Source organism: Vombatus ursinus, unplaced genomic scaffold, assembly GCF_900497805.2.
Source record: "Vombatus ursinus unplaced genomic scaffold, bare-nosed wombat genome assembly UNPS02010980.1, whole genome shotgun sequence".
NCBI classification, from domain to species: domain Eukaryota; kingdom Metazoa; phylum Chordata; class Mammalia; order Diprotodontia; family Vombatidae; genus Vombatus; species Vombatus ursinus.
This window is the reverse complement of record NW_020950758.1, coordinates 382174-409518: the sequence shown is the minus strand read 5'-3', so window position 1 is coordinate 409518 and position 27345 is coordinate 382174. Positions and strand designations below refer to the sequence as shown.

Genomic DNA, 27345 nt, shown 5'->3' with positions numbered 1-27345 from the left:
TCCGGAGCGCCGCTGCCCCCTCCATCTCCGGCCGTCCGGCCTCCGCTCCTTTGCCTCCTCCGGGCCCCCCCGCGCCCCGCCCCGCCCAGACGAGATGAGCTTCCTCTTGTGAGTGGGGGTGCAGGAGCCCAGGGGCGGAGGGGCTGCGCCGCGGGGGGGAGGTTGGAGACCCCAGGACCTGGGTCCCGGGGTCGGGGCGAGGGGGGCATTAGAGGGCGGGGGTCTCCAGGTTTCGGGGCCCCAGGCGGGGGCGGGCCGCTGGGGCCAGGAGGCGGGGGTGCTGGGAGCGGGCTTTGGGAGACTAGGGGGACACCGAGGGTGGGGCCCCTCCTGGGGGGCTCGGCTGGGGGAGAGAGCGGGGGACAGTCCCAGCCTGGCTCTAGGTGGGAGCAGGGAAAGGGGAGGGAATGTGGGGGAGGCCGTTGGGGTCACTACCAAGGAAAAGGGGGGATGGGAAAACAAAGGGGGGGCAAACGGGGTGGGGGGCGGCAGGCTGCGATCCTGATGGATGGGGCCGTTCTCCCCCAGGACCCCCCAACTCCCATTGTCTCCATGAGCTCCCCTTCGGGTCATTAATCACGTCCAGCCTGGTGACACGCCGGCCATTGTGGTCAGAGCTGCTGCCCGACCGCCTCCTGGTTCTCCCTCCCTTCCCGGGCTTGGGGGGCCAGGGCCGTACCCTCCCCTTCCTGACCCCCTCCCTGTGGGGCCCAGCCCGGGGGAGGAGGAGTGACTGAACGCTGCCACGCTCCCCTTGGGAATTTCCTGTTGTCTTTGAAAACCCTCCGGAAAAAACCCAAACAAACGCGGCTCCCCTCCCAACTTCCCCATTTCTGCCCCCCTAGGCCCCCGCCCACGGGGCAGTGCACCTTTACTAAGCCCTGCTGCGAGCTAGGCACGTGCTGAGCCCCAGGCTACAAAGAAGTTAGCTGGCAGAGTGCCCAGGCCAGTGGCAGGGCCCTTGACCCATCTTGGTACAAGTACGTGGACTCCGATTCTGGAAAGGCCTGGGCTCATCACCCAGTCCTTTTACCTTTCCCGGCCTCCAGTGACCTGTAAAGCCCCTTCCGGCTCTGGCATCCCTAACCCTGAGGCCTAATGATGCCTGTCATCCTAGGTCCCTTCCACAGAATACAGTGCCTGGCCTGTAGTAGGTGCTTAATAAGTGCTTATTTCCTTCCTTTCTTGAGGCCCACCTCCGCTGTGTCGCCTTGGGACAGTCACCCTCTCTGCCTTGGAATTTCCTTATCTGATCAGCGAGGGAGTGGGACTAGAGGGTCTTACATCTAGAGCCAGAAGGAGCCCTTTGATTTACAGATGAGGAAACTGAGGCCTAAAGACCTTGGTGATTCAGCCAGGGCCGCACAGGTATCTTGGCAGCCAAGTCGCACAGAGAACAGAGGTCGAGACCTGTCCCAGATCCTTGAATGGTTGTGTGACCAGGCTGTGTGACTGACCTCAGCCTCAGTATCCCTGAATGTAACATGGCGATAGCCCCCGTTTTACATGGGGGTGTTGATGCTTAAGTGAAATGACGTACATTAAATACTTTGCAGCCTAACCCTAGCTGTGTAAATCTATTTTCATCCTCCTCTCATTACTATTACTTCTGAGGTCCCTTTCAGATTCCTATCTGACATCCTTATGAGCTACCCTGGGCTACCTGCTTAATCCCAACGTTCCTCATTATCTCCTCCTCGCATAACTGAGGTAGTCTCCAAGCTTTGTCCTCTCAGCCACAGCAAGTTTGCTTTTGCAACTTCTCTGACCCGTAGCCACTTGTTTGTTGCCTGTTGGCTCAGGTTCACACTCAGCCTGGCCTTCGAGCCCCTCCATTGCCTGGCTCCTCCCTCCCTCAGCCGCCCCCGCTGCAGGCTCATCCCTCTTTGGCCACCCTACTCTCCTCTTACTGCCTTAGCCCAGTCTTTCCTTCCTGCCCCAGCTCCCCAGGGGGCTTCCTTCCACCTTCCCTCCCTTGCAGCCTGACTTTTGTCTTGAGTTTCTCTGGCCCTTGAACCCGAACATAAAAGCTGTCCCTCCTTGTTTTTGTCCCCGTGTCTGCCTCCCTGCTTAGAGAAGAGGTCCTGGCAGGCAAAACAAGTGTCTGTCTTTCTTCCTGATCTTTGGGTGGTCGCCTCCTTGCCAGGGCAGTGTCAGGGACACAGTAGCGACTTAATGAATGTTGTTGTGTGAAGAGGCAGCAGCAGGCTGTAGGAAGGAAGGAGTCAGGAGGTGGTGGGGGCCTTCCTGAGAGATTGGCTTTATGTTAAGTTATAAATATTAAATTATTATTTAATAACAATGGTGGTTAGCTAGCATTTATATAGCACTTTATCTCATTTTTCCTTACAACAACCCTGAGAGGGAGGTGCTATTATTATCCCCATTTTACAGTTGAGGAAACTGAGGAAGAGGTTAAGTGTTTTGACCAGGGTGCCCGAGGCAGGATTGGCACTCAGATCCAGCACTCTGTGCACTGCACCGCTGAGCTGCTAGTGGAGTTTGAGAAAGCTGTATTTTGATTCAACAAACATTAAGCTCCTACTGTATATAAGGCACTGAGGATGCAAAGATCAAAATGAAACCCCCATCTCTGCCCTCAGGAAGTTTAGACTCTGTTGGGGAAGAGGGAGAGACAACACTTACCCATCTAAGTGGCTCCACAGTAAATACAGGGTCCCAGACAACTCGTGGTTGGCTCGTTTCTCCTCCCTGAGGGGGCACCCCCAGGTGTGGCACCTGGCTCTGGTTCTCTACCAGTCTGGGGGTTGATGTCAGGTGAGATGAGGCAGAATGGAAGCCCCTCAAGGACAGGGGCCATTTTCATTTTTGTCTCTGTATACTGTAGAGTATTTGTGGATTGAATTAGGGCAGCTCCGCAGGAGGAGAGAAGGCCCCCATTGCAGAGCCTTTACGTGTCCTCCCCCCTTTCGTGCCCACCAGCGCAGGGTCCCTTCTCTGGGAAGTTAGGGCTCCCTTACATCAGTCAGTCAGCACGCATTTATTGTTTAATTTCTGATTTGTTTAATTTACTTTTTCAATTGTGAACTAGAAAATCACCAACAAGTATTAGTGTCGTCATACAAAAAGATCAGAAAATGGAGGTGGGCCGGGATACCTCCAGCCTGCTCCGTGTAGCCTGTTTGTTTTAGTATTTGTTACATCTAAAGTGGTAGTAACAGCATTGTGCTTGTCTCTGGCTAAGCCTGACCCGGTGGCCTCCTCTGCAGTTTTTAAATGTTTCACTTCCTCTCTTGCCTTTTTTTTTTTGGTCACAGTGGGGTTCTTTTTCATCATCATCATCATCGTAAGAAGAACAGTGATAGCTGCACTTATTTTAGCAGTTTAAGATTTGCTGAGCACTTTACAAATATTATCTCCCTGATCTTCACCACAGCCCTGAGACATAGTAAGGAAGGAAGGACACGAGTATTTTGTTTTTGGAGGCAATTGGGGTTAAGTAATTTGTCCAGGGTCACGCATCTAGTACGTATCTGAGACTGGTTTCAAACTCAGGTCCTCCAGATTCCAGGGCTGGTGCCCTATCCGTTGCCCCACCTAGCTGCCCCAAGACAAGTATTTATTAAATGCTTACTATACATCAAGCACTGAGGATACAAATACAATGTCAGTGCTGTTATTATCTCCATTTTATGGATGAGGAAACTGAGGCAGGCAGAAGGAAAATGACTTGGCCAGGGTTACCAGCTATTTCACGTCTGAAGCTGGATTTGAATTTGGGTCTTCCTGACTTGAGGTTAGGCTCGGTGGGCCCTGGGTTCCCTTCCAGCTCCATGAGTGTGGGTAAAGCAGCCTGCCACGGTATTTACAGTACATCCCCCTTCTTCCCCTACAGTAGCAGCCGGTCCTCCAAGACCTTCAAGCCCAAGAAGAACATTCCAGAAGGCTCCCACCAGTATGAGCTCCTCAAGCATGCAGAAGCCACGCTGGGAAGTGGGAACCTGCGGCAGGCCGTCATGCTGCCCGAAGGCGAGGACCTCAATGAGTGGATTGCCGTTAACAGTAAGTCCTTGCTCTGCATGCACATCTTAGGGAGAGGAGAGGGCTTTGGGCGGTAGAGGCTGTCCTGTGTTCTTAACGTGCGAGGTCCTGTAAGCGTAGACCCATGGGCAGAGGTGAAACCGACAGGCCTTGGCACCATGTTGGATCTGGGGGGTGAGGCAGAGTGGGGAGGCCAGGATGACCCCTAGATTGGGAGCCTGAGAGACCGGGAAGATGGGGGGGGGGTTTAGGAGGAGAGATGATGAGTCCTGTCTTGGACATGTTGAGTTTAATATGCTTACTGAACGTCCAGTTGGGGATGCCTGAAAGGCGGCTGGAGATGAGCCATCGGAGGTCGGCAGAGAGGTTGGGGCAGGGAAGGTAGATCTGAGCATCACCAGCATAGTGATGGTCATTTCATCCACGGCCGCTGATGGGCTCGCTAAGGGAAGGAGTATGGGGGACGAGCAGAAGGCCTAGGACAGAGCCCTGAGGGACACCCATGGTTAGAAGGCATGATCTGGGGGAGTGTCCAACAAAGCAGACAGAGAAGTAGCGGTCAGAGAGGGAGGAGGAGAATGGGGGAGGGAGGGTCCTGAAAACCTAGGGAGGAGGGAATGACCAACAGTGTCCAAGGCTGCAGAGAGGTCAAGAAGAAATGAGTGAAAAGGCATTTCTTAAGTGCATAATATTTGCTGAGAGCTGTGCTCAGAATTGAGGATAAATAGAAAAGTGAGACAATTCCTGCCCTCATGGAGCTTATGCTCTAACTGATAGAGATGGCATGTAAAACTTTAGGCTCAGGGAAGGGCCTGGAAAGCCTGAGGGGGCAGCCGTGGGGTGGGTGGCAAGGCCCAGGGGCCCTCAGGGTGCATCAGCAGATCAGATGGGTGTCCAGTGTCTGGGGCCTGGAGGCTGGAGGGGCAGGGTCAAGAATCAGGCCTGGTGCACCCCATCACACAAGGAGGAATAGAGTCAGTGACTTGCTGGATGGGTCAAAGAACCTGGATGGGTTCTGGGCACAAAGGGGCAAGGGCACAAAGGGGTACCCCGAGTGGTGGGTCTGCCCCCTCACAATGAGAAAAGACCACTGGGTTTGACAGTTGGGGGCCAATAGTAGCGTCAGAGAGCACATTTTCAGTTGAATGATGAGGCTGGAAATCAGATTGCAGAAGTGGAGGCAGTGAGTCTAGACAGGCTGCTCAAGGAGGACGAGATAGCAGACAAAAGCTCTCAGGGATGGTTGGGTCAAGCGAGAACCTTGGACAGAAGGGAGAGACAAGGACGAATTCGTTGGCAGCTGGGAAGGAGCCAGCAGGCAGAAGGCTGAAGGTAGTGCCATCTTGGGGACCACAGGGAGGCAGCCTGCTGGGGAAGATGGGAGGGAGGAGATCCAGGGGGCACGCAGGGGTCTCTTGGCAAGGAGAAGGTCCACATCATCATGAGGGATGGAAGGGAGAGGCAGCCCTTGGGGGCACAGCCTTCGCCTTGGGGCCAAGTTTGAGGTGAGGTGTTCAGCTGCTGGGGAAGAGGGCCAGGGGAGGAGAGTAAGAGACAGGAAGGCTCTTGTGTCCGGCAGCTGGGAGAGTGGGGGGGCCAGCCAGGGAAAAGGGCCCGGCAGAGATGAGAGGATGGACGGGAATTTGCTGCGGGCCCTCTTGTGTGGTTTCCTGCAGCTCTGTTCAGCGGTGCGTGAATCCTCACATCGTACCCAGCTCTGGCTCTTCAAGCTGTTTAGGGAAATGAAAAGAGAAGTGTCTGCTGGGCCCCAGCGAGAGGGGAGGGGGCCACTCGAAGGACAGACTGGATCAGCCTCCAGAGGGAGCTGGCTTCTGCCCTGCAGAACTCTGGCCCTGGAACAGATGGAATCCAGGACTCCACAAGCATCGTCATCATTTCTCTAGGGAAAAAATGACCTAATTTTTGACCTCTCTCCATAATTGATACGAGGCGCTTTTTAATTAATTCAGATCAACACGCATTTATTGAGAGCCTGTTATGTGCTGGGTTCTCTGCGGAGCCCTAGAGATCTGGTGGCCTCCTCCTTCCCGCCCTCACCTCGCGGTCCATCCCCACCTCCACAACACGGCTTCTTCCCATCTCTGCAGGCCTTTAGACGTTGTACCCCTCCTTCCTCTCTGTGGCCCGGCCATCCTGGTCCTGCTGCCTGTTCCTCAGGCTCTCCCTCCTGGTGTCCCAGCCCTCAGTCGGGCCTGGCCCATCGACAGCGCTCAGTAGTAAGACGCTTGTCGATCTCTTGCATGCTTACGGGATGAGTTCCCTTTGAGCGCTAAGGCTCTGGTTCTGTAACTCACTGGAGTCTTCTCATTTCGGGGTGAAGTGTCCCCATTCCTCTAGCCAGTCCTCACGTGCAGTCAGCTGAAGCCCCGCACCGTCCCGGTTGCAATCCTTGGGATGCTCTCCAGGGGCGCTGACAAGCGGGTGTCTCGTCTTTGCTTGCGGGCCCCGGGGCAGTGTTTCCCTGGATGCCCCCCTGCCTGTCCCCTTCCTGGGCCTCAGTTTCCTTTGCTGTAGAATGAGGGGGTTGGGTCAGATGCCCTCTGAGGTCCCTTCCAGCTCTGCAGCCACACTTCCATAAGCTTGCAGGGGGGGCAGCGTGCTCCTCTTTGGGTGAGCTGTGACTGTGAGGAAGCTTTGGAAGGCCGTTCTTCTGCTCACTGTGGTTAACCAGGAAGCGGGTGCTGTATCCCATGACAGCTGACTCACGCTTCAGAGCCCAGGCTGGTTATGTAGAGATGTTGGTGATGATCTGATTCTTTTTTCCATGGTCTGAGCAGAGCCTTGGTCTTGGCCTTGGCACCAGAAGGACCTGGCTTTGAATCACGCCTCAGAAACTCACTAGCTGAGTGACCTCCCCTCCCCACCAGGGGCTGGTGATGACCTTCCCTTTGCTCTCTACAGACCTTGTAGGGAACTCGTGATTTGTATCTGGGGGGACCTTGGAGGCAGGGACTATTTCTGCTTTTCTTTGTATCCTCAGTGCTTAGCACAGTGCCTGGCACGTAGTAGGTGCTTACTAAAGCCTTGTTGACTGACTGACCCTGGGCAGTTCCCTGAATCTCTCTGTGCCTCAGTTTTCTGATTTGTAAAATGAGATGGTTAGACTCCATCATCCCTAAGCACCATTCCAGCTCTAAATCTGTCATGCTAGGAAGAACTCAGAGGCCCCCAGAAGTTTCATTCGTCAGTCATCAAGCATTTGAGGGGCACCTACCACGTACTAGATGCTGTTCTAGGTAGACACTGAGGACACATGAACAGGTAGCCCCTGCCCTCCAGGAGCTTCCATTCTCCTCCGTGGTGGGCGGAGGGGTGAGAGAGAGCTGTGGTGAGCAGTGCTCTGTCCGGTCAGAGCACTGCTGGGACCAAGCACAGTGAGATTCGCCAGGAAAGTTCCATGAGTCAGCCTGGAAGGTTTGGTCTTTTCATGTTATCCCGAGCCCGCAGTGACTCAGCTGCCCATGAGCCTGAGTAGGAGGAGCCCAGGGAGCTCGCTCCCTCGCGAGCCGCTGCTGCTGTGGCGGGGTGCCTTCGTTGTCTGGTCGCAGCCTCATCTCTTTCAGGCCTGGCCTTGGAGCCATCTTCAGCAGCCTCCTCGGCCCCTTTGGTGATGTGGGGACAGGGGCTGCTCGCACGTGCCTGATTTCTCATATCCCACCGCTCCCTGTTTTGGTCTGTGGCTTTAGCATAGTGTTGCAAAGACTCATTCAGATAAGCTGTTCAGACAGCTAACGCTAATTAAGCGCCTACTATATGCAGGCAGTGTGCTGAGCACCGAGAGAACAAAGAAAGGGAAGAACATGGTCCTCAGTCTCCTGGGGAAGACCACATGCAAATAACCAGGTGCATCCAGGATGCACACAGAGGAGAAGGAAGGTGGTCTTTGGGCCCATGACCCCTGTGATCTGCTCCTGCCTCAGCCCCACACAGAGAAGGTGACCCCCGATATCGGTCCTCCTCCTCCTCCTTCGCTTGACTTTCAGTTCTACCAGCCCCATTTCACCCCTACTCTGGCTGCCCTCTCTTCCTTCCCCATCTTGACCCTTGGTGAACCAATTCAACTCCACACTATCCTCTACATGAAAATCACCTGCCCCTTTGTCCTCTTGCCAGCTAACTGTCATTCATTCTCGGGTGGGCCCTCACTGCAGGAGGGCAGTGCTTTTATGCCTCAGCAGTTAACTCACCCTCCTCAGACTTCCATGGCTCCCCTGTCCCCACCCTCTCAGCTGAGAACCTGCCTCATACTTGACTGAAAAAATGTGGCACACCATAATCTACTCAGTCTTTAACTTCTGGCCTCCAGAGGAGGGAGTGGTCAGCGTTGGGTCCTGGATGACTTCGTGGAAAGAGCCTGAAGGTGTGGATGGAGGGGAGGGGGATGGGAGGGAGTGGTCCCTCATGGAATTGTCTGGCGATGGAGTCCGGGGCACAAGTAGGTGGCTTAGCCTTGGCAAAGAGAGGAGACCTCCCCCTCCCCGCCCCCACCCCCAAACCGGGGCCAGGGAAGTGAGGAGATCCCTGACGGCCTTGCTGCCAGACACCAGTGAACCATCTTTAGTAGTTTTCCAAGCTTGGCCTCTCAGGGATCGTGGCCAGGAATGGCCTGAGCAGTGTGCCTGGGCCTCTGTCCCCTTTGACCCGAAGGAAAAGCTGCCTGTTTCAAGACCTTGGCAGGGATATAATTATGTCTTCTGGAGCTTCTCCCTAGTGCTGAGCAGAGCTGCTGGTGCACAGCTCCTGCTGTGGGCTGGCTTGCAGATAGGACCTCAGATTCCTTGTTTTCTTGCTGGTAAAGCTGCACAGTTGAGAGGATTGACCCTGACTCTGGGGAGCATTGCTGTGCCATTAGAATGTGAACTTTGCCTTAGCACTTCCTAAAGATTTGTTGACTGACTGACTGGTGGCTTGGAGCAAGTTCCTTCCCCTCTGCAGGCCTCTTGGACTTTCCTCGACTGTGAGACGAGGGGCTGTGGAGGGGTGGACCTCGGCATCTGTACCAGACTGTGCTCTTGTTTTGTAACCGCAGAAGTGGTTTTCTTTCTGACCTCATCATAGGTGCACACAGGTCTATACTTTGAAAGAGCTGGGCTTTCATTGATGGGAATCCCTCGGATACTGGGGGATGCCCCCACCCTAAGCAGAGGACCTGGATGGAATAGCTGGTCTTGATCAATGACTTGCCTTGATCCTAGGCGTCTGTTCTCTGGTTACCAGAATCTCCAAGCTGGGAGGAACCTTGGGGGCCATGTGGTCATCAGCATTGGCCTTTGGACAGCTCCATGCCAGGCCAACCCCTTCCGCCCCCGGCTCTCTGACTGTGCTTCCTATCGTGTGACGTCCCAGGCCAACCTCCCTCGGTCACCTCTCCCCTCTGTGTGCTGTCTTCTCTGTTAGAATGTAAGCCCTTTGAGGGCAGGGACCATTTGACTTTTTCTATTTGTATCACCACAACTCAGAATAGTGCCTGGCACATGGGACGTGTTTAATAATTTTTTTTTTTTTTACTCATCTACTTGAACCTACTAGCAATGAATCAATCCACAAGCATTTATTAAGCAGTCACTCTGTGCCAGGCACTGTGCTGTGTGCTGGGAGGACAAAAAAAGGGGGAAAGCATTCTTCCCTTCAAGGTGCTTGTGACAGGGACATGGATAGGTCCATCCAGACATCCAGAGCACATGGAAGGTGACCTTTGAGGGGATCCAGCCCCAGTAGCAGGGGAAGAGAGAGGCCCCCTGCGGGAGGGATGGACCCAAGAGAAAAATGACATCTTCACTCTCCCTCAGCTCGAACAGAAATTCAGCATCTCCTTTAATTGTTTAAAACCTGATTCTGAGGAGAGAGGTCCTTAAGCTCCTCAGTCCGCCAAAGGGTCTGGGCCCACTAAAGTTTAGAGGCCCTGCATGGAGGTTGGGAAGTGTTTGCCCCTCACCCAGTCCTTCCTGCCTACATCTGGAGGCAGGCTCCTCTCCAGAGGCCATCTCATCTAGTTCCCTTATTTTACAGTTCTGACCGTCCCCGGCCCCTTTCCTTTTCTGTGCTGCCTTTAGAATGTGAAGTTCTCAAGGGCAGGGCCTGTCTGTCTGTCCTTTCATTCCCAGGGCTCAGCACTCTTCCTGGCACGAGGTAAGTGCTGAGTAAATACTTACTGACTATTGACAGACTGGTTGCACCTCTCGCCGGTGAGTAAGAGCCTGCCCCCGACCAGGCCGTGGTGTGACATTGGAGCAGGACGTGTGCAGAGGCTGAGAGGTGTTACTGAACGTAGAAGGAGAGAGCCAAAGGTGTCGCCTGCCCTGTGTGGTCACTGCGGTCGGCCTGTGGCTTTGTCTTCAGCACACTGGCCTGGGTATACGGGGTGGGCTCTAGCACCACTAGCACTAGGGCTTTGTGGTCTTTCCCTGAGTCTGGGGGTTGTCGTAACCCACTCTCTGCTTCATGGAGGAATTTGGACCTCGACCCCCTTTGATAATTAAGAGGTACCATTTCCTAACGTGGATGAGTTTTATGGATTTGAAGGATATTTGGGGCAGGGGGTCCAGAGGCACAGGGTCACAGATTTAGAGCATCATCTCCTTCAGCTCCCTCATTTTCCAGAGGATGAGGCCCAGAGAGGTTAGGTGACTTTCCTAAAGTCACACAGTAAAGAGCAGTCAGGATTCGAAGCCAGGTCCTTTGACTCCCAAAGCAGTGCTGCAGAAGCAGACACTGAAGTCAGACCCAGGGCTTCTTCCTGGAAATCCAGCATACTTTCCATGCTGCTCTTTAAAAAGCCTTTTCAAGGTGTGTGAATTTGGCAGCCAGGAGGTGCAGTGGATAGAGCGCTAGGCCTGGAGTCAGGAAGACCCGAATTCGGATCCAGCCTCAAGGCACATGTGCCAGCTCTGTGACCCTGGGCAAGTCCTGGGGATTTAACCTCTGCCTGCTTCAGTGTCTTCATGTGTAAAATGGGCAAACCATAGCACTCAGGATTGTTATGAGGATCAAATGAGATGATATTTGCAAAGCACTTTGCAAATCCGAAAGCCCTCTATCAATGCTGGTAGCTATTCTTATCAATATTCCTATGTTGTTATTGAGTCCCCCCTCTAGCTCGTAGCTGTCAACGAGGGGCTTGGCCTCAGAGGTTCCTCGAGGCCCCCTGCTAGCTCCCCTCTCTTCTACCCTCTGCTTTGATATTTGCCGGTGGGCTCGGAGCGGCCCTTTCCTGGCTGGCTGCTCTCCTGCCGGGTGTCGGGGCCTCTGACCCGGGAGGTCTGTGGAGGCAGGTGTCCCCTCGACCGGCTCTCAGCCACTCCAGGCAAAAAGCCTTTGACAGTCTTCGTTGGGTGTGGCGCGTCCCAGGCGGGAGCTGAGAGCAGGACCCTCTTCTCAGGGCCATCTTTGGGCCCGGATGTTCACTCTCTCAGTCTCCTCTTCCTTCAGGGTCACTTGGAGCCACCTGTGCCCCGGGCAATCTTGCCCAGAGCCTCACAATCCCTGGTGCAGTTTTCCAGATTCCTTCTGGCTGTCACGTCTCTCATTCTCCTGGGGGAGAGAACCTCAAACAGCTGGCCCCACAAAAATAGAGGCCGTGTAAATGGAAGGAAATTCCAGAGGGAAGGCATGTGGGGAGAGGGGAAAGGAAAGGCTTCCTGCAGGAGCTGGGGTTTGAGCTAAATCTCGAAGGAAGCCGAGAGGCAAGGCGAAGGAGAAGAGGGAGAGCCTTCCAGGTACAAGGGACAGACGGGACAAAGGCCTGGAGGCCGGAGATGGGAGTGTCATGTTTGGAAAGGATCACAGTGTACGTGGAGAGGAGGCCAGCATAGGAAGGCCAGAAAGGGACTAACTGATGAAAATGAACATGCCTTCTCTTCGATGCTGGGGAAGAAGTCAGACCTGTGGTCATGTGGACAGCAGCTGCCTTGTTTCTAAGCAGGCAGTCACTGCTGCCTACTATTTGCCTCTGCCTTTGATAATTCCTGGAGAGGCCCCCTGGTGGGCAGGCCCAGCATCGTCCCTGGGAGGGAGCGGCTCCCCTTTTTTGGGGAAGAGCCTCGGTGGGCCTCCTGTTGCTGACTGATCTCTCAGGACTTCCCGTGGCCCCTGGAGGTCCTCCTTCCTCTTTGGGGGAGACCAAGCTGGCTGCAACAGAGAGACCCGTGAGTAAGCAATGACTGTCGCCACATCATGTGCCCGCTCGGTCACTGCACCCCTTGCTCTTGCCTTCACAGGGATGGGCATCACATTTAGAGTTTGAAGGTACCTCAGAGGAATCACTGGATTACAGATGGAGAAACTGAGCCCCAGAGGAGGAGAATCATGTGCCCAGGGTTACACTGGCAGGCTGCTAGGATTTAGAACTGAAAGAGACCTCAGACACCTATGAAGGGAGGAGGAGAGGCGCTTGGGAGCCCAGGTCTCCCAGTTCCTAGTGTGGCAGCCATGACTGTACAGCAGAGTCTGGAGTGAGAACCCCGCTGTCGCTCTCAGCCCTCTGCGCCCGGCATGCTGGGACGGGGACCCAAAGGGCCCTCCCAGGCCCAGCCGGCTCGGGAAGGCTCCTTCCTGGGAGTCAGAGGAGGTGATCCCTGGCAGGCATGAAGCTGCCTCCCCAGAGGCCTGGCTAGGAGTGGTGTCCTTCTTCATCCTTGGTAACTCTGGGAGGGATGCTGTGGCCAACTGTTGGGGGACCCCGATGGGGGCTCAAAAATAATCTTCTGTTTCTGTCAGGCTTCTTGCTTAACAAATCCCTGCTAGAACCCAAGCTGAGAATGGCTGAGTGGGTGGAGGGGCTTTCCAGCAGAAGCCACCTATTACCAGCCCCTTCCTACCTCTTCCCGTCCTCCATCCACGAAGCTATTTATATTTATTGCTTGCATCAGGCACTGGGGATACAGAGACAAAAAGAAACTGTCCCTGCCCTCAGGGAGCTTACCACATGTACACATAGAAGTAAATACCTAGTCATGGGGGGTGGGAGTAGGGAGGCTAGCAACTAGGAGGGAACCAGGAGAGGCCTCATGTTAGAGGTGGTGTTTGAACTGAGTCTTGGGATTCTGGGAGGTAGAGGTGAGGAGGGATTGTATTCCAGGCATGAGGTACAGCCTGTGCGAAGGCTTGGAGATGGGAGATAGATTGTTGCATGCAGGGATCAACAGGAAATCTGCTCCGGTTGGAGCCGAGAATGTGAAGGGGAATATTGTGGCCTGATTCTGGGAGGCCACAGGGAGCCAGGTTGGGAAGGGCTTTCAAAGGAGGAGGGAGGAGAGCTTCGGGACCTGCCCAGGAGTGGCCTGGCCTGATAATCAGATTTTGGGTGAGGCTCCTTCCCTGCCCTGACTTTGTGGTCCTTCCTTAATGGGCTGGACACGGGCAGTAAGCCTGCAGCACCCTAAGTTGCACCCTTCCTCCCTCCCCTCGGGCATCTGGCCCGGGGGTCCTGTTTTGTTTTACTGGGTGGATCCTGCCTGAATCTCATCCTGGCTCCCCTCTTAGCCAGCCCCGGAACACGTAGACAACTTTGTACTGAGGCATGTTTGAAGAATGTTTTCTAGTGGTCAGTGGTCAGCTAGCAAGCTTTTATTAAGCCTCTGCTGTGTGCCAGCCCCTGGGGATGCAAAGATAGTGAAACAATCCCCAGAGAGGCATTGGGGCACCCCGTAAGGGGTTAGAGATGCTAGACTTGGAAGTCAAGTAAACGTGTGTTCGTATCCTGTCTTTGACACTTAGCCGCTGTGTGACCCTGGACAAGTCACTTGAACTCTGAGTCTCAGTTTTCTCACCTATAAAATGGGAATCATAACCTTAGAACTGCCCTCCCAGAACTGAGGTGAGATTCCAATGAAAGGATGTCTGTAAAGCTTTTAGCAGACTTTCAAGACCTGGATTCAGACCCTCTCTCTGACGGGTGCTGTGGCTGTGTGACGTAGGTGCTCCGCAGCCCTCTCTTAAGCTTCAGAGAAGTCATAGTCCTGCACTGATAGAGGGAATTTCCCCATCCACCCAGGAGTTCCCTACGCTCCTCCCCAGTGAAGGTCAGTTCTTAGAAGGTGTAGATGGGTTGCGATCAGCATTGGTGGAGAGATTTCTCAGGCTGTTAAAACCATGGGATCTCAGTGCTGAAAGCACTTCAGCAGCAGGTACCGAGCAGAGGGAGTTGAGCCCAGTCTCCACCCTCTGAAGGAAGACCTGGGGAGGCTTTGGCACGCCCCCAGACGATGGAAGATGAGATAAACACAAGCAGCAGAGCTTCCATTCTCCGGTGAATGGATAAATAACGCAGCTTAGTGTGAGAAGAGTTTCAGTCACATCTGACTCTTCCTGACCCCATTTAGGGTTTTCTTGGCAAAGATACTGGAAGAGTTTGCCGTTTTCTTCTCCATCTCACAGATGAGGAAGCTGAGGCAAACAGTGACTTGCCCAGGGTCACACAGATAGGAAGGGTATGAGGCTGAATTTGAACTCAAGATGAGTCTTCCCAACTCCAGGCTCGGTGCTCAGTGCACTATGGCAGCCCCATGTGAGAGGAGAGAACACGAACAACCAGGAAAATCAAGAAAGCCTTCCTAGAAGAGGCGGCATTGGAGCTGAGCCTTAGGGATGGTGAGGAGGGAGGGCATACGGGGCACGGGGCACAGCCTGGGCAAAGGCCTAGGCAGAGGTGGAACGGCCAGTTTGGCTGAACTGTTGAATGTGTGAAGAATAATGTGAAGGTAGAAACGTAGGAAGCAGTGCTGGGCGTTTGCACTTTATTCTCGAGGGCATGTGGGGCCACCGGAAGTTCTTGAGCATAACGTAGGCTCTGCTGGTTACTGGCTGTCTGACCCTGGGCATATTCCTTGGCCACCATCCCCTTCGCTGTAAAATGGTGCCAGATAACATTTGCTAACGCTTTTCACTTCTCTCTCTACCCCAATTTCATTTCTATTTCAAATACTTGTTTTAATTTTGAAATGCAGAGGTGCCATGCATGTAGGATAGAGTCAGCCTTCAGTCCTGAAAGCCCTGGTTTTGAGTCCTGCCTCAGACCATTCTGGCCATTTGAGCCGGGGCAGGTCTCGACGTCTCTCCCCTCTCAGGGCTCTGGGCAGCTCTACAAGATGATAAGTTGTGCTGTTGGCCCTGGTCGAGGGAGTTTCCTTCCCCCGGAGTTCTCTGTACAGCAGCCGCTGTGCTGACTGGGGCCTCTTTGTTTACTCTGCTTGTCACTGAGGGCTGGGGGTTTGTTTGTGTGGGTGGAATCACATCCTGTGGAGCTGAGCCCTTCTGGGGATGAGCCTTCCCTTTTCCACCACTAAGTGCCTCCTCCTTCCTCCAGTCTGTGCTTTGGGAGCCCCTGACAAGTCATTCCCCGTCAGCGCACGCACACGCGCGCGCACGCACACACACTGCAGCGGCTGCACATACAGGCCCCCCATGGGCCACGTTGGTGGGCTGTATGCCTGTCGGCTGAATTTGAGCTTGTTTTTATTCTGGATGTACCTGCATGTACTTGTAAATGTACATAAGACCATGGATTTATAGCTGGGTTGGGCCTGAGAGGACATTGAGTCCAGTTCCCTCATTTTACAGATGAGGAAACTGAGGCACAGAGCCCTTAAGAGATCTACCCATATGGAATCTAAGCTCCTTGAAGGCAGGGACTGTTTCATTTTTCCTCCCATTTCTAGCACCTGGCAAAGTCCCTGACATGCATTAGGTGCTTCATAAGTGCATGCTGATGGGAGGTAGGCAGAGATCTCGATGAGAACAGTGATCAGAATAGCTGACATTATGAAACACCTCTAGGTTTGTGCAGTGTTCTTTCTACATTCTCAGCATGGCCTCTGCGGGGAGGTCTTGCCTCAGACACATACTGGCTGTGGGGCCCTCTCAGGTGACATGCCAGGGTCACACAGCTAGGAATCAAACCCAGGTCTTCCTAAGCCAGCTCTCCATCTGCTTTGCCAAGTTATTGTTATTCCCTTGGGACAAATGGGGAAACAGAGGCCCCCAAAGGATTACGTGGGTTGTTCCAGGTCACACAGGTAATAAGTAAGGAAGCATGGCCCCCATTTAATGCAGCCCTTCTCTTCTTTCTCCACAGCCGTGGACTTCTTTAACCAGATCAATATGCTCTATGGGACGATCACTGAATTTTGCACAGAAGCAAGCTGCCCAGTGATGTCTGCAGGCCCCAGGTAAGAGGCACTTCCCAGGGCCTCTGTGTTTGTTAGGTGACTTACAGATGCATCCCAAGCATTGCCCAAAGAAGGCTGGCCCTATTGGTTCTACCCTCTCTGTGCCTGTGGGCTCAAAAATGTCTGCTTCTCCTTGGCAGCCTCTTGGTGCATTTCGTGTTCCCATTGATACCAAGGAAATGTGCCAGGCCCTGGGAATACAGAGACAAAATGGAATCGGCCTCCTGCCCTCAAGTAGCTTCCATTCTATAGGGAAGCCACCATGTACAGATACAAATATATACCAAATAAATAAGAGGTAACAGGGTTGGGGAGGGGTGTCACAAGCAGCTGGGTGACCAGGACAGTCTGCAAGGTGGTGTTGAGCTGAGCTTTGAAGGGGCCTAGGAAGTCTAAGAGGGGGACAAGGGAGCAGGGACTGCACTCCATGCATGGGGGATCGCCTATGCAAAGGCATGGTGATGGGAGATGGAGTGTCCTGTGGGAGGAACAGCAGGAAGGCCAGTATGCAGGACCTTCATAGAGTACTTGAAGCAGAAGACTATAGAACGAGACTGGAGAGGCAGGAGGGGCCAGGTTGTGGACGTCTGGGTTGGATCCTGGAGCTCCCATGGTGACTTGATCAGGCCTGGGCTTTAGGAAAATCCCTTTGGTGGCTGAATGGAGAATGGACTGGAGTGGGGAGGGCCTCAGGCAGGCTGACCCCCCGCTGCCTAGCATAGTGGTCAAGGCATGAGGGAATGATGCTCTGTGCCAGTGTCAGAGGAAGGAAGTGGGCATGTTTGAAAGATGCTACAAAAGTTTTCACCTCTGTATCTTTTGACCAGAGATGGGGCAGAGGCGAAATTGACCAGAGAAAAGGGGGGGATGAAATTGACCAGAGATGGGCAGAGGTGAAATTGACCAGAGAAGGGGGATGGTGAGATAGACTAGAGAAGGGGCAGAAGTGAAATTGACCAGAGTAAAGGGGGGGGGGTGTGAAATTGACCAGAGATGGGGCAGCGGTGAAATTGACCAGAAGGGGGGGCGGTGAAATAGACAGTTCTTGGCACCATCTTGGATATGAGGGATGACAGAGAGTGTGTAAGATGACTCCAAGGTCTTGAACCTGGGGGCTTCGGAGGATGGGAGTGCCCTTGATGGTAATAGGGAAGGGAAGAAGGGAGAGGTAATGAGTCAGCTTTGGGCTCACCACGGGCTGGGCATGCTTCAGCAGCCACGGCTAGGTTCCCAGATGCAGCATCAGTGGATGCCATTTCTCCATGGAGCAGGTCTTCCTCTTCCATCAGTCATGATTGACTCAGCCTTTCTTTGGTGCTGGCTTCATGGACATTCTCCCCAGAGGCAGCTTGGGGGGAGTCAGGCGTGACTCAGGTAGTCCTTGTTAATAAGTTGCCTCATTGAGTCAGTCAACAGGCCTTTATTCATCCCCTGGTGCCCTATGTGGAAAAGGTGAAATACCTGTGAGCGCTTCCCTTGGGCGAGTGCTCTGAGGTGAACAGTCTGCATATAGTCTTATTTGATCTAAAGTTTAAAATGAAAATAGACATTTTTTTAAACTTCTTTATGTAAAAATGTCATCTGAAGAGTAGGGAGAGGCAGCCCACAGTGGGGCAGAGCGCTATCCCCGGGGTCCAGCAAACCTGAGCTCAAATCCTCCCCTCAGACACTTAGCAGTTGTGTGAACTGTCCAAATCTCTTAACCTCTTGAGTCTTGGTTTCTGCATCTGGAAAATGGGGATTATAGCACCTTTCTCACAGGATGATTGTGAAAATGAGTGAGATCAACATATATAAAGCCAAGTCTTTCATTTTGTACATACCCATGTGTATCTGTGTTGTCTTCCCTGGCTAGATTGGGAGCCCCTCAAGGAGCTCTTTCATTTTTGTCTTTTGTCATCTCAGCACCTAGCACATAGTAGGGGCTTCATAAATGCTTGTTGACTGAGTGATAGATATGAGCTGGTGTGACTTTTAAGGGGTCTCAATGGATCTGTGTTCACAGAGGGACTTTGCATCATTTCTTATACTACTCTAATGTCTGGGTCCTTTACAAGTGGCTCTGGGGTAGGGGGATTTGTGAGGGTAGGAGAGGGGGGAATTGGAATAGCTCCAGGAGCTCTTCCCACCTCAGACTGAACTGGAGTCCAGCTGGCCCCCTGCACACTGCTCTGTTCAATAGGATTCTGCTTTCACATGTAAGCTCCCTGAGGGCAGGCACCAGTTCCCTTTTCAAAGGGTCTTGGTAGCCGTGGCAGCTGGCACATAGTAGGTGCTTCGGAAATGTTGAATCGAGTTAAATCAAGTCGACTGGGGAGGGACGGCTTTCTTGCCACCTTCTCATCAAAGCATCTCTCCTACAGATACGAGTATCACTGGGCCGACGGCACCAATATCAAGAAGCCAGTTAAGTGTTCCGCTCCCAAGTACATCGACTACCTGATGACGTGGGTCCAGGACCAGCTGGATGACGAGACCCTTTTCCCATCTAAGATCGGTGAGTGAGGGAGCCCCCGCAGAGCCCACCAGCCTTTTCCAGTGATGGGGGAGAGCCAGTCTGCCTGGTCACCGTGAAACGCTTACACCCTAGTTAAGTGTCCGAGGTGAGATTGGAACCCAGGGCTTCCTGCCTCCCAAGCTGGAGCTCATTGTGCCCAGCCTCATGGCCTCTTCCCATCTCATGGACCTCCTTGGCCTCTCCACGGACTGATCCTGAGAGCCACAGGCTTCTTTAACCTTTAACGTGACTTTTCATTCATACACAACACATTTCCCAATGGCATTTGCCATGGATGCTCAACCCGTATGTCTGCAGCTCTTTCTGTGTGCCTGACTGGGAGAAATACACAGATGGAGGGCATGGTCCCTCCCTGGAGAAGCAGTGTGGGATCTCGGGAAGGGAAGGAGCCCTGGCTTTGAATCGGGCTGTGTGGGTAGCCACCTCCAAGACCTTAGACAAGGCAGGCCTCAGTTTCCACATCTGTAAAACAAGGGGGGTTTGGACTTGGTGACCTCAGAGGTCCTGGGCAAGCCCAGTGGAGCTCCCCTCCTTCTGCATCTTGGCCCACGCCCCATAGAAAGCCCCTCCTGTGCCCACTCCCACCTCATTAGGCACGTCCTGGGTTGTCAGTAAGTGCTTGTTGACTGACTGACTGACTGACTGACTGAGACTCTTAAGCAGGGCTCGCTGGGTTGGGCTGTCCTGAGGAAGGAGACGGGCTGGGTCTGGAGTCACTGTGCGGTGTACTGAGGAGTCCTCAGCAAATAGTGAATGAACGAGCGAGGGATCAGCGGATGAGGGAGGGACAGGCAGACGTTCCCTCCGCTGGCTCGGCTCAGCCTCTGCGGAGTACCTGTGAAAGCTGCCGACTTTTTGTTCTGTCCCGAAGGTTCACCTTGTAGGAACTCCCGGGATCCCCGTCCACACCCCCAGATCTGTGAAGTGTAAAGTAGCTTCTCTTCTCCAAAATGGTGGGGTCTCCTGCTTTCAAAGGACCACTTTCTTTTAAAGAAAAATTTTATTGCTGTTTTTTCCTTTTAAAAATATGTGAAAAGCTTTTGTTTTTCTTTCACCTTCATTCCACCCTTCAGCCCCCCCATCTCCCTTCCCCTATCCAGCAAACCTTTCCTTGTAACAAAGAATAAAAAGGAAGAGGAAAAACATGAGTTCAGCAAAACGCGTTTGCACATGGGCAGGCGGAAAGCGTATGCTGTGCTCTGCACCCGTAGGTCCCCACCCCTGCCAGGAGTGGAGGAGGAGGTCCATCTCCTTGTCTCTTCCTGGGGGCTGCACCCGGTCATCAGGTTGGCCCAGAACACTGGGGACAGTCCCCGGCACCCCTCCCCACAGGAGCAGCCCTCCCTTGTGGACAGTTAAGCAGAGTCAGCTGGTGCTGAGCACCGTGCCCAGCTTAGCGATAAAAAGTAGGCTCCGGATGAGTGTTTGTTGACCTGGCCTGAGACAGACCAATTCTGGCCTCCTCCGGCCCCCGGCCCCCAGCCCGCCCCTGCTTCACCTCCGCCCCACGAGCACGCGGCAGGGCTCCTTCCGGGGAAGGCTCCTCGACAGAGAAAGGAGGCAGGCTGACGGCCCCGGCCATGTGCGCTGCTGACTGACTGACCAGCCAGCTCCCGGGCTGACCGAGTGGATTTCTGCCCCCAGGGGTCCCGTTCCCCAAGAACTTCATGTCGGTGGCCAAGACCATCCTGAAGCGCCTGTTCCGCGTCTACGCGCACATCTACTACCAGCACTTCGACGCGGTGATGCAGCTGCAGGAGGAGGCACACCTCAACACCTCCTTCAAGCACTTCATCTTTTTCGTGCAGGTGCGTCGGACTCCCGGGGGAGGGGAGGGGCCGCGGGGCTCCCTGCGGGAGGGAAGGCCCCAGCCCCCTTAGTCTCTGGGCCTGAGCTGCTGCTTCCAGCCCCAGAACTCGGATCTCAGGAATGCCACTTGTCATGCAGGGGTGGAGCTCCCAGTGTTGAGAGAGAGAGAGAGAGAGAGAGTGTAGATGTGTGTGGTGATGGGCACCCATTTGGAAAAGGTGGGATTTGAATCCAGGCTTCAACTCGGCTTTGGATTTGGAAAGTTAGTTTGACCAACAAGTGCTGCGTACACGCAGACACAGGGATAGGGATTGGACCGTGGTTGCATTTATGTGGGAACTCCCAGATGAGGAAACGCCCTTCACCAGTGTAGGCATCCACCTTCTCTGAAAGCTTATCTGTCTAGAGGCTAAATGACCTGAGGTCCCATGGACTTTAAAAAAGATATTTTGATGACTGCGTTTCAGGGCATTGACTCCTTGGCCTGCAGGAGTCATCAGGCCGAGATCCCCTGGGGCTGCAGCCCCGCTGCCTCCTAGCCTTAAACAGAGGAGGCGGCAGCAGGGTCTCAGATGGGCAGGCCTTGTATGCCTTCAGATAATCACCATTGCGTGTGAAAATGTCAGAACAGAGAGTTCGTGGTTGTGCCTTTCAAGTTGTGAAGCCTCCACTCTCTTCAGGGGACTCACACAGAATAAGCTTTGTTCTGCGGGGATCTCTGGAGCCCTTGAGAAGGATCTGTCATGATTGTCATTCCTAACTCTGAGGGGAGAGTGGGAGGTGGGCTGAGAAGCCCTGGGGTCTGGTCCCACTTCTGACACCATCTGGCCCAGGCACCTTAGCGGCTCTGGGAAGCAGGCTGGGACCCTTTGACCCAGGGTCACCCAGCTAGGAAATGTCCGAGGCAGGATTCAAACTCAGGTCTGCCTGCCTCCAGGCCCAGTACTCTCTGCATTGTGGCACCCTCTAGCTGCTCTAAGCAACTAAGTCAGGATACACATAGAGAAGACACTGACCTGCATTGATGGAGGGGACCTCTGTATCCAGCAGCTCCCTCTGCCCAGGACCTCCTAACCCCAGTCTCCTCCATCTACAGCTTATATGTGGTGCTTAATAAGTGCTTGTCCATGGAGGGAGTGATGCATAAGAAGGTTGAATTGTGGACTGATTTGGTGACTCTCCTCTCTCTCCCCTCTCCTCTCCCCTCTCCTCTTTCCTCTGTCCTCTGTCTTCTCCTTACCCCTTCTCCTGTCCCCCTTCTCCCCTCTCCTCTCCTCTCCCCTCTCCTCTCCTCTTTGCTCTCTCCTCTGTCCTCCCCTCTCCCCTCCCCTTTTCCTCTCTCCCCTCCCCTTTTCCTCTCTCCCCTCTCCTCTCCCCTCTCCTCTTTCCTCTCTCCTCTTTCCTCTCTCCTCTGTCCTCTCCTTACCCCTTCTCTTGTCCCCCTTCTCTCCTTTCCCCTCCCCTTTTCCTCTCTCCCCTCCCCTTTTCCTCTCTCCCCTCTCCTCTTCCCTCTCTCCTCTGTCCTCTCCTTACCCCTTCTCCTGTCCCCCTTCTCCCCTCTTTCCTCTCTCTCCCTTCTCCCCTGTCCCTCTCCCTTCCCCTCTGTCCCTTTTCCTCTTCCTCTCCTCTTCCTTCTCTCTCTTTCTCTCTCTCCTCTTCTCCCTTCTCTCCTCCCTGCCCTCTCTGCCCTCCAGGAGTTCAATCTCATTGACCGACGGGAGCTGGCGCCTCTTCAGGAGCTGATTGAAAAGCTTGGCTCAAAGGACAGATAGAGGGCCCCAGAAGGACGACCCCCAGCCTGACCCAGCCCCTGGTCACCCCTGCTGCAAGGGGTCACTGCCTCTTGTTCAGTTTGGGTGCCTCAGTGGAACCGCACCTCTTTGTCTTGCCTGGAGCCAGCCAGGCCAAAGCCTTTGCCCCTCTGCTTTGGGGCACCCCTTGGGGGCATCCTGGGTAGTTAATCCTAGTTATTTCTTCTGTCGCCTGCAGCCTGTGGATTTGCTGGCTGTTACTTGTTCCCGGGTGGGGTGGGGGGGAGGGCAAGGGCTCCGACGTCCTTCACGGGCTTTTCTTTTTAAGCAGAAATTCTGATTCTGGGTCCGACACCCCCTTTTCTCCTGTTGCTTTTTACGGTGTTCGCAGTGCTGGGTGGGGGTAGGCCTGGCATTTAACACATCCCACCCGCCATCAGTAGACTCAGAGCTTTGGGAAAAGGTCTCGAGAGAGACGCTGGGGCAGCCTGTCCAGAACTTGGGAAAGGATTGTTTTATTGTTCTACTGGATCTTTTCTCCTCAAAGGATGAGAAAAAAAAATGTCCATCTATACTTTTAGAGTGTGCAGGAGCAGTGAAGGTAATGACTCTTCTGATAGGCTGCACCTCCTGGGACCCAGCCCACTGCTAACAGGTGGCCCACCAGCAACCAAAGGAATTTCTGACCGAGACAGGACTTGGATTTTGGGCATTGATTCCCTCAAGGGAGGGAGCATGGTGCTTTTTTTTTTTTTCCTTAAATGAATTATAGGATTTCTAAATATAGACTTTAGTGTGTGAAAGGGCCCAGTTCCAATTCACTGATGCTTGGGAGCTTTTGCGTTCTAGGAAGGTGGGAGTAGGGGGTTTTTTTTTTTTTCAAAACAGAAATGCCCTGTGTGCAGAACCGGGTCTCAAAGACGCTCTCGTTGTGTTTTTGTTTTTTAATTTTCCACATTTGCAATGCTGGATGAGAAGACGATTCCTCATGCATTTAGTACTGCTTGAGTTCTATTTGTTTCAAGTTTATTTGGTTCTGTTTTGAGTTTTTCTCCATGCACTTTGAATGAACCTTAACTGCCTTAAGGAGGCCATTCACATAGGGTGGAAAGGTCCCGCTACTGGGGACTCCAGGGAGGCCACGGAGAGGAGGAAGAGGAGCCCGGAAGGGGGGGCTTTCTTTGAAGGGCCACTGTCTAAGGGGCTCCCTTACAACAGTCACCCACAGGACAAGTTGGACCCTGGGGGAAAAGCATCTCCTTTGTGTGCTTAGTGTGTTTTTGTATCACATCATTCTGGGCAAAATGTATTTTCTCTTTGAGGGAAAAATCTTTTCTAGTTGGTTCCTAAAGGGGAGGATAACAGTGAGTTTGTGGGAGAAGCTGAGGCTTTGGAGTCAAAGAATGTGGCTCCAGGTCCTGCCGACGCCGCCCTTGACTTAACCTGTGTGATCTGGGACAAGCGTCTTCTTTTTTCTAGGCCTTCTTCTTTCTCCTTAAAATGAGGTGTCAGGCTCGCTGGGTAGGGATTGAGGACTGGCTCTTTGTGGAGATAACACCTCTGACAGTAACCGCCTGTGTGACCTTGGGCACGTCATCTAGCCTCTGTTGGCCTCAGTTTCCTCATCTGTAAAATGTGGGGATTGGGCTGGATGCCTTCTGACGTCCTTTCCAGCTCAGGCTCCAGGATTCTCTGACCCCGTGCTTCCCCAGGGCTGAGGCAGTGGGTGTTGGGCTGGCTTCACCAGCATCCCCCCAGTGGGCAGGCCCAGGGTTTGGAGAGGCCGCTGGGCAGCCATCTTGATGATGTCCATCAAAAGAGAGAGAGGAGTAATACCTAACCATCAGTTTGTTTGGGTTCCACCTGTTTGTGTCATTTAGTGGAACCATCCCTGGAGCTGGACATACTTACAGAAAATGTTTGTTAAGGTTTCCAGTAAAACCATCCATCTTGACCAAAGCCCATTGGGAAGGTCCATCATCCACCAGGGAGATCACAGGCCCTCCGCACTGCTCCCCGGGCAGTCGTCACCCATGTCTTGCCAGAAAGGATCCACCCAGTATGACAGATGCCTTCCCCTGGTTCCTTTCGCCTTTCCCACACCACCGGTGCAGCTGTCCCACCTGTGAGCCCTCACAGCCTTCGTGACAACTCCCCTCCATGTCCAGGCCTTACTTACTATGGGTCTCACCATTGCTTGGTCACCTCTCTTTGATTCTTCTGTGAGCCTGGTCTGTGCTGACCAGAAGAGAGAATCTTAAATGTGAACTTTACAAACACATTTAATCCCACCAGGACGCGACCCCCAAAGGATCCAGTGTAGCTCATTTTTCTTTTTCTTATCCTCCCCACCCTTCCCCCATCCATCATTGCCAGGGTTGTATTGTTCGGCAGGTGATTGGAGGGGGGGCAGATGGCTTTCCCCCATGCAGCGGCGGATCATCGGACTAACCCAACAGTGTCCTGCTGCTGAGTTCAACAGTGAGCAGATTGTCATCCGCAGAGTTTTTGATCAGGTTCCAGCTTTAACTTTGCGTTGCTTGGCTTGAAAACTGTTTCTTCAAACTTGCAGGGGAGGAGTATGTATACCCAGCTGCTGGCTTGGTTTCTAATCTTTTCCTAGTTTTACATTAAAATACGTAGGAAGTCCCCCATTCTCCTGTAAAAACTCACCCGAGTCAGTAGCATTCAATCTGTGGATCAGAGGTCCAGAAGGAACCATTAACCCAATCTATCCCTGCCCAGTTCAGTGATGCTCTCTCTCTTTATAGCTGAGAAAAGGAAGGCACAGAGAGAAGCAGTGATTTGCCTGAGGTCACACAGCACGACCCCGGTCAGAGCCTGAGCCTGGGTCTGCAGGGCCCAGCCCAGGATTCTGACCACTATATCACATTCTCTCCTAGGTGCTTATATACTTAGTCTTAAGATTTCAAGCTGGAAGGGGGCAGTACAGGGTCTGTGACCTGGCTGGGGTCCCAACTTAGTGTTTTTATCTGTTTGAATCATTTTATTCCAGTAGAATCAGTTGCCTTTGTAATCCTATGTATTTTTTTTTATGCATTTAAATCTATGTTTCAAAGGGGTGCCCAGGTTTCAGATTGCCAAAGGGGTCCTTGACAGAAAAGAACGTTAAGAACCCCTTTATTTGATAGATGAGGTCGGTTCCCAGGCCAGCCTGCGTAGGTATTCTAATATTGGGCACTCCTGCTGGGGGAGGAGTGGTCAGCTGGCCAGCTCTTCATGTGTAGATCATTTGTTAAGTGCTGCATTTATTGGTTAGGGCTTGCCGAAGTCTCACAGGGTCTGTGGATTGGAAGAACCTCTCTGAAAAGCCACTGGGGGCTTGTAAAATGATGCCATTAAAATATGAGACAGGTCCGTTGTGAGTGGAAGCCTGTTGACAGGATCGTAACTAAAACAAGTAACCTAGCCGACATTCCTTTGACTGGTAGGAGCCTGTCTAGAGAAGGTGCTTGGAGACAGTGAACAGGGTCCCCTTGGTGGAGAGGCTGTAGGGATGGGTGAACCCAGATGACCTCCAGTGCCCCTTTCTTACTCCTAGAATAGGGTTTTGGGTATCCATCTTAACTTTCATGAAGACTGAGGAGAAAGTCTTTGACTTGACCTAACCAGAATTAAAAGACAGTGTAAGCCAGTCTGTAGGGTAGAAAGAATATTGGTGGTTAATGAGAACTGGTTTCCTCCCTCCCTCCTTCCCTTGGTGCTGTAGGCTTGCCCCAGGTACTGGGCAGGTGCTGTTTCCAAAGACAAAGGGAACAGGGCACATATAGGCCACTAACAGTAGAGCTGGAAGGGACAGCTCCTTCCTCCGGAGGCCTAGTGGGTTCCCCATGCTGCTTGGTCTGGTCTTGTTGTAGAGAAGATTCCTGTTTGAGGATGGGCTAGACTCAGTGACCCTGAGGTCCTTCCCGTCTGAGGTTCTGTGGCCTCCTTGCCCGTCATGCTCATTACACAGGCAGGAGCCCAGGCCAGAGTGGCCGTGTGAGCTCCCTGTCCATACCCTCTGGTGCCCTGTCCAGTGGATGGGCTTGCTTCTAGCGTCCTAACCAAAAAGCGAAGTCGGTCACATTTTTTTCTGTCTTCCTGCGTCTTTATCAGGGCAACCTCTGGGGAGAACGGTGTGAATTAGAAGAGGGGAAGCTGCCTTAGAATGCCCTTACTTCATTTTGATTTTCAATGTCAGTTCCAGAAAATTCTGTATTCATTCAGTGGTGTGTTAGAGGGCTAATTAGATTGAAGATACCACACCTGAAATCCACTTGGGTTCTTTTCTGTTAATACCACATTCTGTTCCTGGAGAGTGCTCCGTGAATGAAAACTGGTTGTGAGCAGTGGAATACGAGGACGAGACCTGGGCAATGCGCCAGGTGGCCCGTGCATCCCTCCCACCAGGACTGGTTAATGCCCAGCCCCAGTTCTGCCACTCTTACAGATGAATCGCTGCCTTCAGAAGTAGTCTGCCTGAGCTAACCTTGGTTCTGACCCAGAAAGTTTTTATAATGTTTTTTACATCAATTCCAGAAGCTTTAGTGACTTTCCCTCCGTAAGTTCCCTCAACTTTTTAAAAGAGTGTTTTGTATCGACTTTTGTAACTTTATTTTCACTAGAATAAAGCATGTGGAAAGAAAACAATGACTTGGTCTGATTTCTGGGTGTTGGAAAAAAACCAGTAGGTTCTCAAGGCTGTGACCGACAGTCCGAGGACAGCCTCAGTTTCTCCTTGGCTGGTGCCTTGTCATGCCCTGGGATCACAAAAGCTGTGCCAGCCAACAGAGCACAAAGCTGACTGGACGGACCTCCAACCTAGAATGCCTTCGAGTGTGGGCCCTCCCCGCTGACACGATGCTGGGGTTATTCCTCTCCCTAGAAAGCTGTATCCTCACTCTGCATCAGTAGAGGGAGCCCACACACGTGAAACCATGGGCCCGAGGCATTATCAAATAGCAGAAATGTTTGTCCTCTTGATGAAAAGGCTAAATGAACAGACAATACATTTTAGTGACTCGTGACTAGAGGGAGAACAGCCTACTTGCCAGGCTATGTTTGTCCTCTCAGGAAG

The 27345-nt window shown here is 53.1% G+C and overlaps 1 protein-coding gene across 1 annotated transcript; it reads left to right on the top strand.

Moving 5' to 3' along the window:
* Nucleotides 1-26918, top strand: MOB1A (MOB kinase activator 1A). The gene is made up of 6 exons (XM_027855617.1): nt 1-108; nt 3857-4023; nt 16094-16187; nt 18551-18684; nt 20350-20513; nt 22209-26918. The coding sequence occupies exons 1-6, from the start codon at nt 95-97 to the stop codon at nt 22284-22286; spliced, it is 651 nt and encodes a 216-aa protein (XP_027711418.1). The 5' UTR covers nt 1-94; the 3' UTR covers nt 22287-26918.
* Nucleotides 26919-27345: the final 427 nt, after the last annotated feature.